The sequence below is a fragment of the Parasteatoda tepidariorum genome, chromosome 3, assembly GCF_982258835.1.
Source record: "Parasteatoda tepidariorum strain Cologne lab strain chromosome 3, Ptep-v5.0, whole genome shotgun sequence".
Lineage (NCBI taxonomy): Eukaryota > Metazoa > Arthropoda > Arachnida > Araneae > Theridiidae > Parasteatoda > Parasteatoda tepidariorum.
The window spans coordinates 108179740-108195627 of NC_141757.1; the positions used below are offsets into that span (position 1 = coordinate 108179740).

At 25.6% G+C, this 15888-nt stretch overlaps 2 protein-coding genes across 37 annotated transcripts in view; one reads left to right on the forward strand and one right to left on the reverse strand.

Moving 5' to 3' along the window:
* The window catches only part of Stacl (SH3 and cysteine-rich domain-containing protein), a 309612-nt gene extending 301885 nt beyond the window's left edge, over window positions 1-7727 (forward strand). For all 8 annotated transcript variants that reach the window (XM_087159889.1, XM_043045475.3, XM_071184157.2 and 5 more), the window contains one exon: window positions 273-7727. In XM_087159889.1, coding sequence (XP_087016015.1) covers window positions 273-377 — 105 coding nt within the window. In that variant the 3' untranslated portion in view covers window positions 378-7727. The remainder of the gene's footprint in view (window positions 1-272) is intronic.
* Window positions 7728-8390: 663 nt separating this feature from the next.
* LOC107437335 (uncharacterized) lies at window positions 8391-15405 on the reverse strand. 29 transcript variants are annotated; one of them, XR_011637435.2, is made up of 5 exons: window positions 13803-14329; window positions 12761-12820; window positions 12373-12476; window positions 11722-11737; window positions 8391-8765 (listed from the first exon to the last, which is right to left on the reverse strand). XR_011637435.2 is itself a non-coding variant. In XM_016049287.4 (5 exons), exons 3-5 carry the CDS (start codon window positions 12417-12419, stop codon window positions 8440-8442), a joined length of 417 nt encoding a protein of 138 aa, XP_015904773.1. In that variant the 5' UTR covers window positions 12420-12476; window positions 12761-12820; window positions 15010-15068; the 3' UTR covers window positions 8391-8439. The 29 variants fall into 29 exon arrangements, 12 of the variants coding, with proteins under 12 accessions (XP_015904773.1, XP_087016018.1, XP_015904772.1 ...); XR_001583226.4 differs by having other exon boundaries at window positions 11694-11737; window positions 12369-12476; XM_016049287.4 differs by lacking the exon at window positions 13803-14329 and adding an exon at window positions 15010-15068 and having other exon boundaries at window positions 11694-11737.
* Window positions 15406-15888: the final 483 nt, after the last annotated feature.

Consider the following 15888-nt stretch of genomic DNA (forward strand, 5'->3'; position numbering starts at 1 on the left):
AGAGAGTTCTGCTGCAGCCCATTCGATCGCCAATTGTTCATGAATTTCTTAAAAAACAAATGTTTCAAAATATCATATTTTGGTACCCTGACATATTTTTGAACGAAAAAAAATAGAGATTATTGTCTCTTAACTCTTAAAAAGTTATCTCTTACATTATTCTGTTCATAAATTTTTCAGGAAGCAAAAAAATATTTTAAGTTGTTCTGGATTATAGTACATACTATGTACCAGCATACTGTACTTATCATTAATATTATATTTATTTTCAGATAATTATCCAAGTGGGTGATGAAAGAGATGGCATGGTAATGATAAGAACAGGTGCTAATGATAAGACATACAGCTGTCCACTTAAGTATTTAAAGGAAGTGTGAAATGGAAGCCAGACAGATGTGTCATTGCCATGAGAAAATATATACTGCCTAATCTACTACTAACTGAAAAAAATGTGTGAAATACTTATTTTCATTATGTATATATATATTTATTCCATGCAACATTTTCCCCACATTATTAATATGCAATGGAGCTTATATTACTAGAGATATGTAAAAATATTTCTTATATCTGCAAATGATTGAGCTCGGTAATTAGAACAATTTTAAAACTCGTACATCTTGGAACATATTTTTGAAGATACAGCGGTTATAAATATAAAAAGCTATTGCTTATGAAAAAATATAAAAATATATTTAGCATAGATTTATTACTAATTATGACTAATAACTATGTAAATGCTTTTTAAATTTAATGCACTAAAGGAATTTTTCCTTCAATTATTCAGATTAAAATTATATTTACAATTATTATTTAAACTGCTATCAAACAAAATAGAGACCATTTCCTTTAACTGATAGTGTTCCGTTAAATAACAATTTGACCCAAACTTTTATTTATTTTTGAACGCTGAAGTTCAGTTCAGCAAATATCGTTAGAACAGCAACAATTTAATCATTTTTGCAAACAATTAATACATTTATAAAATATGCTACATTTTTCAAAAGCTCACTTTCACAATGTTAATAAAATTTTAACAGAAATAATAAAGCTTTAAAATTTTTAACATAAATTTTGACACAACTGCCAAAAATTTTAACATTCTCTTACTCTTAAATGTTTCATTAAAAAAGGAATTTACAAAAATGATTGCTAAATAGTAACTTTATTTTAAAAATAAAGAAATTTAAAATTAATTTGTACAATTTGGATCTCTGGATTTACAACTTCAATTTTCCAAATTTTACCATTCATCTAAATTACTTTCTTAATAAACTTACTTTCCTACTTAATGCTAGTACTTAGAGTTATATTGTTAGTGAATATCATTACCACTTCTACCCCCAAAATAAACAACTTCTGGCAAAACTGGAAAAAAAAAACTGAAAAGATTAGGATGTTTTCTTAAACCATCATTTTATTTTATTTATTTTAATTTTTTTTTACTGCAAAGATATATATATTTTTTAATTTTCATTAAATCTCTACAAATTGTATAACCTTGTAATGAAAGAATAAATCTACCATTAAAAAGACATCAATTGTGGTTTTCGGAGAGGCAAGCAAGAAAGAATGATATCAGACAATAAATTCTTTGGATTAACCTTTTGCTAATGGCTTATACCGCAAGTGGACTAGAAAGGCAGGTTAAGCGCGATACACAAATGAATTAATACCGCAGTTAAACATACTTATTAAAGGTATATTATACGCTTATTTACTTATTAATCAATTTCTTAAAATATAGACATGTAAATTAAAATAATGTTAAGCAACTGAATTGTAAAATGATATCACACATCTTTAAAAAAATGAAACTACCCATTCATAAGAGCTTAAAATTAGTCTTAACATAACGTTTGAATTATTACAAAAATTATTTAATATTTAAAGCTTGGATTTAAATTAAATCCAAATTATTTATGCATTTAAATTTCGTTTTTTTTTCTCCTTTAAAAAACCGTTACATATTTTTTTAAAAAAACACAAGAAACACTTTTAATTTTCCCATTTTCACCAGTGGATTAAAATTTTGAGTGCCTAATTCTTTACTCTTAAAAAGGAAAAAAGAAATTGTTAATGGATAATGCATTCAAATGATGAAAGAAATTACTTAAGACTAAAAACCTTTTCAATTTAAATGTAATTAAATAAAATTGTAAACATGGAAAGATTATATTTCATATGTTACGACCACAGAAAGTTGCAAAAACAAAAAATTATGGTGCAGTTCGTATACTATAATAAAAAATTTATTACAGGTTACACTTAATAAGTATTGTACAAATTATATTAATGAATATAATACATATCACAAAAACATTTTAAAAAAATGAATTCTGTTATCAATCTGCTTAATATTGAGTGATCTTCACTTATAAAGTAAGTATCTTCTCTACTTATAATATTCCTATTTATTCCTTACACTGTGAACACAAAATTGTCTTCCAAGAAAAACAACTGAGAACATTTTAGGATTTTGTTTAAAGTTGCTGCTATAAAATTAAATAACTAAAGTTGAAAAATAAATGAATTCTAATATATAAAAAGTAAGTGTAAACAAGTAAATAAATATATATATATACTCTGCCAGCTGTGATAACTTAAAATGCTCTCTGTTTTTTCCGACTTAGCTAAAAAAAAAAAAGATGCTTAAAAAAATTTAAAATAATTAACCAAGTAATTAATTTTATATGTTGCAAATAAAATTATGAACATTTAAAAAAAAATCTCAAAATCAGAAACATACAGTTTTTTAATTAGCTCTAGTAACATAAACTCAAAGAAGCATTTGCATGAGCACAACAATTTGGCACTTAGCATCATGATGAAAAATTCAATATGATAAATATTATGTTGTTTCATGAATATGCTTAAGGCTTACACCAATTAACCTTGTACAGCAAGATGCACACAAATTTGCACAAGACATTGATATTTGTATTGTGATTTGCTTTTAAATAAACAATTTAAAAGTGAAGTATAGTCTGGAAGTCACGAGATGAGTTCCCAGTGAAGAAAAGGGTTCATCTTGAGATGGCCAGAAAATACATAATCTGTTAATTTGTTCTCTTTTATATGCAATACAAGTATTCATTAGAAATAATTAGATTATTACAAATACTTCAATAAAACTTCATTAGTACTTACTAGTACTTATTAGTAATCTGAAAATAATTTCTGATATAATAAAAATTATCTCAACTATTAAGGATGGAAGTACTTTACCTTAATTACCTAGAAATATTTAAAACATTATTTATGACTACCTTATTTTTTCACTATTTTTTATACTTTTTAAAGCCAGCTGAATATCTTCGACAACACAAAAACTGAATTTTGCAATTGGCTCAGATAATTATAAATAAGTTTTTAAAAAATAAAATCTGCTGCACCTATATAGTTATATTATTTTAAATATTATAATAAAATTATATTTTAGGATGTTTTCAAAATTAAACAGCTAACAACCATAATATTTAAGAATAAATTGTTTATTTATCAAAACCATATTTATTGAAATAATTTCTTCAGCTAAACGACAAATGTACATTAAATCTAAAAAACAATTTCCTTTTGAAAATACCATGCAAACATTTACATTTATCACATTTTGACACTTATCTTTAAATGATCAAACCATTTTATAAACTCTTGAGAGTGCCTACGATATGAAAATAAAATAGTTAGATTACATTTAGATTAGAAAACGATTTGAGCTATTGCTTTTAGTTATTATATTAAAATTTTAAAAATAATCTATTATATATAACTAGATTTGTACATTTTTTTATTAATATAAACATATTTTCATAAAATACAAAAGAAAAATAAAGTAGTCTTATTTATATTTAAAAATTATGGAGATTAAGATTGCAATAAACATAACTAACTGTACATCTTGAAACAACGAAGCACCTACTATGCTGTATGCTCTATTTAGAGTTTTAGTCAATCGTTTAGTGCATTTAGTTAGAAGAACATTATTTCTTATTCCAAGAAGCATCATAATTAATACAATATGCCTGTTTTGATAGAGGAAAAAATTGCAATTGAAATCTATTTCAATTTTGAATATTTCAAACAGAAAACATTTATATTTAGAATGAAAAGGCGTCTAATTTAGCACTACAGGTGCTCTGAAATTTCCTGGTGACATACTACTTTCTCATCAACAAGAGGTGCCAACTTTCCAAACTAGCTATCACTAATCAGAAATTTACAGTTATTAGTTAGAGATAACACAATTAAGATTAGCACAATTTTAATGTGCATATATATATTACTTAATTCCATATAGGTACATAATATTAACAAAATTATGCATGAATTTCACTATTAAATAAAAAGAATAACACTAACTCAAAGGTACCAAATTAAAATGTATCCCTCTTTATAAAATGATAAATTGATTACTTGAAACCATTGTTTTGCGTTTCGATTAAATTTTAAACTAGTCATCTTTTTAAAAATAGCTAGGAGGATGGGGTAGTGTTCGATGCTCTTATTACTTTTTATTTCTTGCTTCTAAAGAATCATTTTTATTTTTTATTGCTTTTAGAATTGTTTACGGAATAGAAAAAAAAATTATCATAGACTGGCTGCAAACCACAAAATTTCATACTATCGGTAGTTAAGGGAGCGGGGAATGCATTTGAAACAAATTATTGCAAAAATTCTCAATAGCTGCAATTTTTATTACTCAACCACAATTCTTGACAATGAAATTTCAATAATTAATGTATGTAAGGTTAGTTGTAATGATTGGCACCTCTGGATGACATAGGGGGGAAGGGGGAACAAAAGTTTTTTTTTATGCATCAACTGAAAGTTTAGTAGAAGATGGGACTTCAATGAACACAGGGTTAGCATGACTATATTTTAAAAGCTTATAATTCAAAAAAAAATATGACCATCAGTAAATTTAATTCTCATAATATTTATGTTTAAACTTACAGAACGAATAATATTTGAATCACTAATACCGTTTACTAGTGATCAACTAAGTATATTTTTTTATACAATGTTTTTTTTATAATTGATTAAATTAAACAAAACAAATTGTGTCATTTGATCAAAACCTAAGATATTAATAAAATTAATTGTTATTTAAATCAATTTCAGGGTGTGGAAATTTAAAAATTGTTAAAAACAAGTAATAAATTATTACATTAGAAATAAATTTAGACAAGTTAATTAATACATGAACTACATTAAGACAATTGAGAAGCAATTTCATTAAAAGTTTCAGTTTTTATTGTAATTGGGTTTCTCGAAAAATTTTATTTGTAATACAAAATAAGAGTTTTTAACAATGAAGAACGGTAGAACTCCAGCTATGTGAATATCTAATTACAATCGAGCCTTTTTTAGCAAAATCGGTTAATCTATCCTAATTATTTCATGTTAACCAAAATTTGTTTTATCTGATACATCATTAAAAAAATGTATTACTTATTATTAATACATGCCTTTGAAATGTCTAGTACATGCCTAGGCTACGTACTAGACATTTCAAAGGCATGAAGATCTCAAGCACCAATATAAAATCCTATCCCATCTGCAAGTACTGTCCTCTTTTGCAACTAACTGCAGACCATGTTTTTGACTGCCAGGCCATTATCGGCTCCCTCTTTCAACTTGGAGCACCCCCCATTGAAATTCTCCACGGCCATCGGGCTCCAGAACTTGCAAATCTTGTTATCAAGACTTTTGGAGGACTCTAATCTTTGCACTAGCACTGCTTGCATACACACGACAACAACAATACATGTTATGTACTACATCAATGTATGCAAACAATATTATTATGAACCAAACAAATTAAAATAAAATGAAAAGTTTAACTCTTTATTAAACTTTTTTATTTTTACTATTTAATTTATTTGATCATCTTCTACTTCTAAAAACGGAAGAAAATAGAAATAGCATTCCTTAAAATGAATTATTGAAATTTTATTCACATGCTTATTTATTATCTGTGTTGTGTCCAGTTTCCTTTCAATCAGCTTGAAAATTTCGTGTAAAATACAATAATAATTAATTGCTGACTCACAGGACCAAACACGTGCTTCATGTGAGGCGATATTTCATGTTAAGCAATTTCGCGTTAATGAAGTTCATCTGTATTATTTTCCAGACAAAATAAGGTGTCTACTGGATTTCAGAAAAATAAGAAATTATCAATGGTGGCCAAAACCAATTAAAAAGTATAAAAACGCTAAAAAATATTTTAACAATAGAATATATTAAATGATAATTATATTCTCAGAGGGAAATATGTAACTATTTTTCTTTAATCTTGTAAGTATTAAACTTTTGAATTGAACTTCGAAAAGTTTAATGAAATTTTGGGTGATTAGGATACATCAATATCCAATTTAATTTATCAATCAATTTTAAAATAGAAGACCATCTTTATTGAAACAAATTTTTTATCAGTCTTTGAAATAGTATGCTAGAGGTGAAATAACTATGTTTCATCAAAGCTGTAATTTATAATACTTGAAGAATTTGAGATTATTAAAATTTTCAGCCGATTAAAGTACATTAATATAATTATCCAAATTTATTGAACATATAATTTAATTGTAAAATAAAATAAAACTTTTTGTCTAATATGCTAAAAACAAAATACTTTGCATTTTCACTATGACACTTTTGTAACTAATAAAATTAAAGTAGTTTGGACTTAATTCATAAAGGATTAGCAAAATTTTTGCATAATCATGTTATGCCAATATGTGACACTGTTATTAATTATTTTAAAAAAAGTCATTCTTTTATTGACACAACGTATGGTTTTTAGGGTTTTCCGTTTTGGCATTATGCTGTAACATAAATAAAAGTTAATTGTGTTATCGATTAACAGTGATTTGATAGTTATATCACTAATTCCATTTATGTGATATAAGTCACGTAGATATGTCATATAACTCTGTAATGTGACATCTAATGGATATATAAGAGCTTTCGTACTACACATACGAGCGATCATCAAAACGTGAAAATGGCTGCTTCAGATACGAAACTAATTTCACTTAAGTTGTACAAATCTTTTTCAAACACATAATATGGTCTGCTAGAAAATCTTTAAAGATGTTTATTGGTGGCATACTGAAAGCAACTAGTAATACATAGAGATTTTTAAAAAATTGATTATTGTTAAAAGAATTTTGTAGAGTCAAGTTTCTATAACATTTGATGATCAAAATTAGATTTGCTTGAAAAACTGGAGTTCTACAATAGAACAAACACAAATTTCAAAATATAATCCAAAGTAGTTATGTTATTTTATAAATACTATATAATTTTATGATGCAACGTCTCTTAATATATCTCATTCAACTATGTCTGAATGATAACCAAATTTTGTTATTTAATTATTGATGATGATAAAAGTTGTATCTTACAATCATGTGTGGTTAGTGTTTCTGTTGTACATATAATATATATCTAAGGAGAAAGATTCCAAATGTGTCATGAATGATCAATGAATGTCAGTTATTACATTCATTTGTGTAAAATGAATGAGAGGAAGATATCTTGAAATCATACATCAAAATTCATTTAACAAGACTGCTGGACAATCACTAACTACTTTATATCACAATAAGTTTCGGTATGCTTTGTGTAACTGCTATGATATTGTGTGGTGTAATAAAATTTAAAAACAAAAACATATTTGTTAACAGAAATCTAAGTGTTGTAATAAAATGTGACATAAATTATGGGTCTCCAGTCATTTTTGTTACTGATATCAAGTTGAAAGATTTACTAGAGGCAAATATGCAACCAAATTGATTAATGCAAACAAAAGAAATATCAAATAATGGAGAGAAAAAAAGGGTGAAATAATTAATCCAAAGAAACCAATGCATGGAGCTCAGAGGGTATATATATATTTTTTAAATTTCTTTTCCCTATCTGTATTGCCGAAATATGTGTGTTTTGCCTTTCCCTATCTTTAATCTTTTCTGTGTTGTAGAAAATAGAAACATACAAATACATGCAATCTCAATTATTTTTAACTAAAGTTAAATAGAAATTGAACTGGGAGAAATGCAAAGAACCAGCTGTTGAAGTTACTCAACTAAATCCTCCAAAAAAGTGCAAAATAGCCTGTTTATTAAACAGGTAGTGAACTCAATTATAAAAAATTTAATTTCAATTACAACTTGTCAGAACAAAAAAAAAAAGAAAAAGAAGTATCATATGTAAAATTTAAAAGGACTTAAAGCCATTCATAACTTTAGCATATCAAAGTAGCGACACAAGAGCCTTTTTTACCCACATATAAACGGTAACTTTTTAACCCATTTACAAATCTCATTATTGATATTTCAAAAAGCAATAGAAAAATTTTACAAATGAAATAGAAAAACTTATGATTCTTGGACAATAGCAATTTTATTAAACATAGTACAGCAGAAATATAGATCACAATAAATTGTTTATATCATTCAATTGACTTATAATATCTTTGTGACAAAGTTTTACATGCCGATTTCTAGATGCTCTTTGGGTAAAAGCTTTAGAACAATATTTACAGATGTGCGGCTTTTTCCCTGTATGAGTATTTAAATGATCCACTAAATATCGTTTGTGTGCAAATACTTTAGAACAATACATACATGTTATTTTTGATTGTGGAGATACTTCTGGAATGGGTTCATCTTCTATGGGTTCATAAGGAGTAAATAGATAACCTCTGTCGTCGATAGAATCAGGGTACTGATCTAACAAAATATCACTTTGAAACAGGTCTGTAACAATACAAATTTTCACTTGTTATTAATACAATTAGATCTAATAATGTGAATCATTTGCTTTCAAAACCAGCTCAATCCACACTATTGTTAGGGTTGAAAAGTTTCATGGCTGAAAGTGGCTTTACTGTGCAAAGCACAAATCACCTTGGTAACAAAATCCAATGGTATCACAAATTGAGTCCAATGCAAAATAAGGATTTAATAAAAAATGAATTTTTGAAAAATTCTTTACCAGCAGCATGGGAAACTGAATAATGTATAATAAAGTTTTTAAAAAGATATTCAAAAACCCTAAATTTTAATTTTAAACAAAAAGTAATATATATATTAAATTGAAAGGTAAAGCAGTAAATTTTTAAATATCATTGGAAAAACTGTGCTACTCTTGAAGAAATCAAAACTCTAATCGAAACAAACTGATTTTTAATTTTTTAGAAATGAGCTGGTTTTCAAAACTAAACTATGCAATTATTAATGAATGTGATAAAAAAAAGCAAAACTATAAATTAGTTAATAAAATAACAAATTAATAATAAAATTATAATATGATAAATATTATTAATATTATTTTTATCAAAGTAAAAATATTCTGTTTATAAAAATAATAATAAAACTATTCAAAGTCTTAACTACAATATAAGATAAAAATATTCAGTTTCTAAATACAATAAATTTACGAATACAATGGAAATAAGAATTGGTAAAAAAAATAATAATATATAAATTATATAAGAAATTTAAGTCTTTAACCTGTTTATCTTAATTAGATAAATTTGTATTAATCGCTTACAACAACACAGGAAACAAAAACAAATTTATTTTGTGGAAAAATAACAAGATTTAAACCTAAATTGCAGGGTTCATAACCTGCAATTTTTGAATATGATAATGTTTATAAGTACTTTATAATTAATGAGTGTTTTGCATTCCAAACTAAACCTTATTTACGTAGATTTGGAAAAATCTACATAAATAGTGTAAAGAACTTTATAGCTGTTTTTCAAACAAATTTTAATATACTTGGAAAAAATATGCAAATTATAACATTAAAATTTTCAAAATATAATGTTAAAAAATTTTATTCTTTTTTTAAGGAAGTTTTCCTTAACAAAAATAAATTTAAAACAAAAGAATTTATGAAGTTCAAAGATTGATAAAAAATATTAAAGTAGTTAAAATATAACAGAAAGAAAAGATTAAAAAATTAATTATTTTATAGAGAACATATAAGACCTGCTACAATTACATTTTTTTAAAGAATACAAGGTAAACAACATTTTTTTAATAATAAATACCCCAAAAATAATATATATTTTGTTCATAAATTGTTAATACATATCAATATTATTTTACTATCATAAGAACTAGTTAAATCATTATCTATAACTGCACACTTGTATTTACGTTTACAAAAATTTCACAAAGTGGTAGCACATTGATGTTTTGAGACATTAAAGAGTTTTCTAAAAATTAAGCTACTTTATCCACACTTAAAAGCAAAACTGCCTCACTAATAAATCGAACATACTGATGTTTAAATCATTGATTTGTCATGATAATTAAACTATCTTCAAATTTAATTTTTAAAATTAAGATACTTATACAAAATGATAAATGTTACTACCACTGAGAAAATTCTTTCTCCTCAATTGTAAAAGTAGGCTAATTAATTATCAATATATAATTTAAAAATTATTGTGCCCCCCCCCCCTCCCCATTGAAAGTTAAATTTTCCCCTCTAGTTAGTTAAATCTTTATTTCTTTCTGGAACATGTGCAGCCTCTCTTCAGAACTGAAATATAAGCAGATAGTTAAAGGATGGTATATTTAAAATGGTCAACTATTTTCAAAGAAAAAGTATATATAGAAGGCTCATATTTTTCTTAATTGCAAAAAAACATCAACAAAAATTAGCATACAAGATTCTAAGAAAAGCATGCCAGATTTTTGCATGTAAACTAAATTAACCCTTACATTTGTGCTTACTAAAAATAGAACAAAATTATAACATTTAAAACAAAACTAAAAGAAAATAAAAATAATCTTTACTTTGTTTTAATTTAAAAAATAAATAAAACAAAAACACTGCCAGGGGTCTGTCAGACATTTTGCGAAGGGTCCGTTTTTGAAAAATTGTGAAAAAATTACTCGTAATTTTTGAATATAAAATAAACGTTAAGTCCCATTCTTTCAACCAGGGTCCGCTTTTGAGAATTTGTGCAAATAGGATCCGTTATTGCAAAAAAACCTTTTCAAGGAATTTTTAAATTGTAAAGACATACAAGATTATGCTCAACACTGTAAAATTATAATTAAAAAAATTAAATTTTAAAAAATAAACAGCAATTGCAGCTACTAAATTAATGATGCAACATATAAATATTTGGTATTTAGTCTATGCTCCTGAACGTAGAATATTCACTTCGGACGAATAAAGGAAGAAGCGTCTGCCGAAGAGAAAATTTAGTTTGTTTACATCTGTCTTTCTTTCCCCCGCCCTTCCTGGGAAGGGTTTATTCGATTTAGAAAACAATAATGAAGATCAGCAAATTTGTGAAGGGTCCGATTAAAAAATAAATTATTTTGCGAAGGGTCCATTTTTAAGTTAAAATATTTTGTGAAGGTCCGTTAACGGACCCAAATTTCTTGTAAACAGACCCCTGACTGCATATTCAGCTTGATACATAATTTTTAAAAAAATAATGTACAAATAAACAGTACAAATTATAGTTATCAATTTCATATGAAACACATGTAATTACATTTAATTTTTAATATCAATAAAAGAAGTATGTAATGAAAATATTTCAAATCAGCAATAACAAAATATAAACTATAACATTAACCAGGTAAAAGTACATTTAAAAATAGTATATAACATTACAAAAAGAAACTTAATTTCATTAAAAAAATAAAATATACTTATATCATCGAGTAATACAATATTTACAGCATGTTCGACAAGACTAAAAAATAAACAAATAATTATTATTAAACATATTAAAATAAATCAGCCGAATTACTGAAGCACCACAAAAATCTTACTATATCAGTTAATTCTTTTAAGGACTTAAAAAATTGATGAAAAAAAATATTAATAAAATTTAGTGAGAAACATTAATTAAATTCTTTAACAATTTATGCTTAAGAAAAGCATTTTAATCACTTTTCATACAATATATACATCAAAAAGTAACAAAGATTAAATGATATCATCAAAATTTAACTTTAACACTTAAATAAATAAAAATAAAAACATTTTGTACATACACATTTATGCCTGAACTATTTTTGTCTTAAATATGGAAAATTAAATACTTATTTATAAAAAAAAATTTAATTTGTATATGTAACGTCCATAAAAGTTAATGTAGTTCATTGAGAATCATGGTTTATAGAATAGCGTCATCTTTAAAATAGATCTATCTTAAAATAAAAAATATTTTTCATAAAACAAAGAAAAACATTTTCATAAACTTAACATAATGAAAATAAAATAACTTATAAAAGTAATTTAATTTTCCTTAGATAGTAATCTGAAGTTATTAAAAATTATTTGTTATCATTAATTTTATAAGTAAAAAAAAAATTATATACTTGCTTAAAAAAGTAAACAATTTTAATCACAGTATTAGATGGAGATCTCATATTTAAGCTGGAGCTCTCTTCAGGATGATAATGCAAGCTTCAGTCATTTTTTGAAGGCTAAAAAGATGTAACATTTTATCACCAATAAAAATTTAGAATACTTTTTGACTAACTAGGGTGCTGAAATTTCAATTAACACTCTTTCACCGAATACAAAACAATAATCCTCACCATAATGAGTAGAGTTTTATTGTTAATAGAAATTTATATTATTTCTTGAGATAAAATATAGTAGGTAAAAAACTCAAGTAATATAATAAAATTGTTTTTAAATAATATTTTTTAAGTAGAAGATATTATTTTATTTTATAACATCATATAAAAAAATGCGGAAAACATACTTTTGCTATAATTTTTATCACACCCTAAAATTCTCTCTCATTTTCCGAAAACGATGATTCCTATAAAAAAATATTTTCTCCGATTTAGTCAAATTGAAAAAACAAGATTTTTTTTTTTTTAGTTAATTAATTTTGTTACCGAAAGTATAAAAAGGCATTAATTGTAATATGCTTAATACTAGGGTATAATAGTTGATAAAAGGCTAATGACAAGTTTGGGGCACAATTTTTCTTCTGACTTGTCATTTTAAGTGATGTTGATATTGAAACAGTACTGAAAATTCAGTGCAAATCTTAAACACATATTCACAAAGATATTCATCATAAAATAAAGAAAATAAAAAATAAACACAAAATAAAGTAACACATATTAACAGAAAATTGATTATGTTTCTCATCAACAACACTTTCAAAATAAAACTTAGTTATAATCAATTTTACTTAGCTCTTTAGCTTCAGATTTTTAGTTTCGGTTGTCAAATCTTAATGGGATTCTTCAAAATATTAACAGGGACAAAATAAAATAATAAGCAAAATAAAGCGATTTTATCCAATTTAGCTACAATGAAAAGTTATACAAAAGTTAAAAAATTTCCTATTTGTAAATTTTTGGGAAGTTTTAGCATATTATAGCATATAAATATCTTATTTTGGTCTTGTGAATTTTGTTATTTATATTATTTTGTTTTGATAGTACACACGATAAATGCTTAAAATTCAAATTGTTTAACGTACTAATTTAAAAAATGTACTGAGTTGAAATTTCTTTTTTAAACATTTTTAACCCTGTTTATGTGCTTCTTTTCTTCTAATCAACGCATCACAATTTAAAAATTCTATTTCCTTTCATTATTTTTAGCTTGGGTTTCAGAAGGTAAAGTAACTCTAAGTTTAAGATTTTCAAGATTTTTTTGATACATAATGATATGAATTTATGTTATTTGATTAACAATGAAATGCTCAAATTTGAAATAATTTCAAATCAATCAAATTCATTTGGAAAAATAGTACTAAAATTATTTTAAAAATAGGAAAGCACTACCAAACTGAAAATCATCGTCTGACGACAATGCATGTAACAGGACATCTTCTTTTTGAACTTAATTTATTTTCAGATAACAGGATCAAATGTCACAAAAATGAGTTTCATTTTTACATAGATATACAGAGAGAACGAGTGAGTGAGCTTATTTAAATTTGAAGTGATTAAGTCATTATTTAAAAAAGACACGTTTTGATAGGGAATAACTCCTGATTTAAGCTCATCATTATTTTATTAATTTTTTTAGAGAAACTGCAAAATACTAGTAAGCTTTCTTGACAATAGTTTAGTATTTCTATGTAAATCGTAGATATTTCAGCTTAAAAGCATCTTTTTTATAATTATTACATGCTTCAACAGGAGGCATGTTCAAAATTTCAATTTCTAGTACACAAAATATACTTTTTTTTTACAATTTTAGCAACAATCTTTATACTAAGATAAATAAGTCTGTGGTGTAACTACCACTATAAATAATAAATACCAATTCACTAGTATATAAGACATGTTAACTTGATTCTATCATGAGGTACCTTTTGATAGATGAAGGTTGACATAGTCGATAATTAATTCCCCCACATTGGTGACCCGGACGTGATAAGAAATTGTCAATATTGATGGATGAATCCACATTAAACAGTTGATATGCTTAAAAAAAAAAAAAAATCCGGTGAAGTAAATAAAGTCTCCCGGTTAATAAATAATAATGAGCGAAATGCTAGAAAAAAAATAATAATAGCGAAAAGCTAGAAAAAAATGATGGAAAAAAATAGCGAAAAAGCTATAAAAAAAAAATAACGAGCGAAATGCTTGGAAGAAAAAAATATATATATATATAATGAGCAAAAATTGAAGTTAATAAATAAAACAGCATTAATCAACTACTGGTATCTGTTCATCGAATTCTATCACAGATAAAATTCTGGAAGGGGAGTAATGTGGTGTAACTACCACTATAAATAATAAATACCAATTCACTAGTATATAAGACATGTTAACTTGATTCTATCATGAGGTACCTTTTGATAGATGAAGGTTGACATAGTCGATAATTCCCCCACAAGTCTTTAAATATCAATTTGTATTTAAAATTAATTGTTTAAACAGACTATAAGTATTATAACTTAAAGAAAATGGTTTTCTTTTAATAAAGCGAAGGAACTTTTTTAAATATTTAATGTAAAACGAAATAAAATTTCTTGATTACACTTTTAAAAAACAAGACATTTAGACAAAGGTTTTTTGGAAACGCTCTTAACTGTATATTTCTGTTAAATAAGAGTACCAGGGTTGCCAGTAGAGCTGACCAATATTTTCCGGAACAGGTATTTTGCACCTGTTATTTAATCATACCTGTTATAAAAACAACAGGTTAGGCAGAAATTTATTTTACTACTTTTTTTAAAATGTATTATTGGCGATCGAAATGGGCTGCAGGTGGCGTAGAGCAGAACTCTCTACCTATGGCAACACTTCACATTCTTTCCCCATTAGCGTGTGGAAAGTCATAGAGGAAGGAAGTACGCTAGTTTCTCTCTTGATTTTCATATAGATTAAAATCTTTTAAGTTGGAAAGCTACATGGAACTGAAAATTGCGTTAAACATAGTTCTAAGGAACAGTATCACGGAAATTTTAAAAAATATTTTTATTAAATAAAAAGGAAAAATATTAAGAAAAGGGAAAATATCGTAGTACATTCCTATACAACTGAAAAAAGGAGGAGAGGGAAGGGAGTAGGGCTAAAGGCATGAAACCGGTCTCTCCCCAGATGGCGTATTCGAGTGTTGCGATCGCCAATGGCAATCTTTCTACAGTTTCTAATAAGAAAAAAAATCACGTTTATAGGTCGCAATGTAGCCAGACATTGCGAGGGTCTATACAATAAGTTTTGTATTTCTAGCATTATAATTTTTTAGAGCTGTTTTAAATCTAATAATTTAACGAGTAACTTTGCTAAAATCAAATGAATTATTCTAAAAATGTTTATATATAGCTTATTTTCTCTAGTTCAATAGTTAATATTTCTATATATAGTTTTTTCTTTTTTTTGCATTGGTGTCACTAGAAAAGCATTCAAAAACCAT

What these genes read in the sequence shown, in the direction of transcription:
- LOC107437335 (XM_016049292.4), bottom strand. Translation starts at nt 12,419, where the DNA reads ATGAGATCTCCATCTAATACTGTGATTAAAATTGTTTACTTTTTTAA. An exon ending in AAAATTGTTTACTTTTTTAA is followed by an intron (nt 11,738 to 12,372) that starts GCAAGTATATAA and finishes TTTATTTTTTAG; the next exon opens with TCTTGTCGAACATGCTGTAA. An exon ending in TGTATTACTCGATGATATAA is followed by an intron (nt 8,766 to 11,693) that starts GTATATTTTATT and finishes GTATTGTTACAG; the next exon opens with ACCTGTTTCAAAGTGATATT.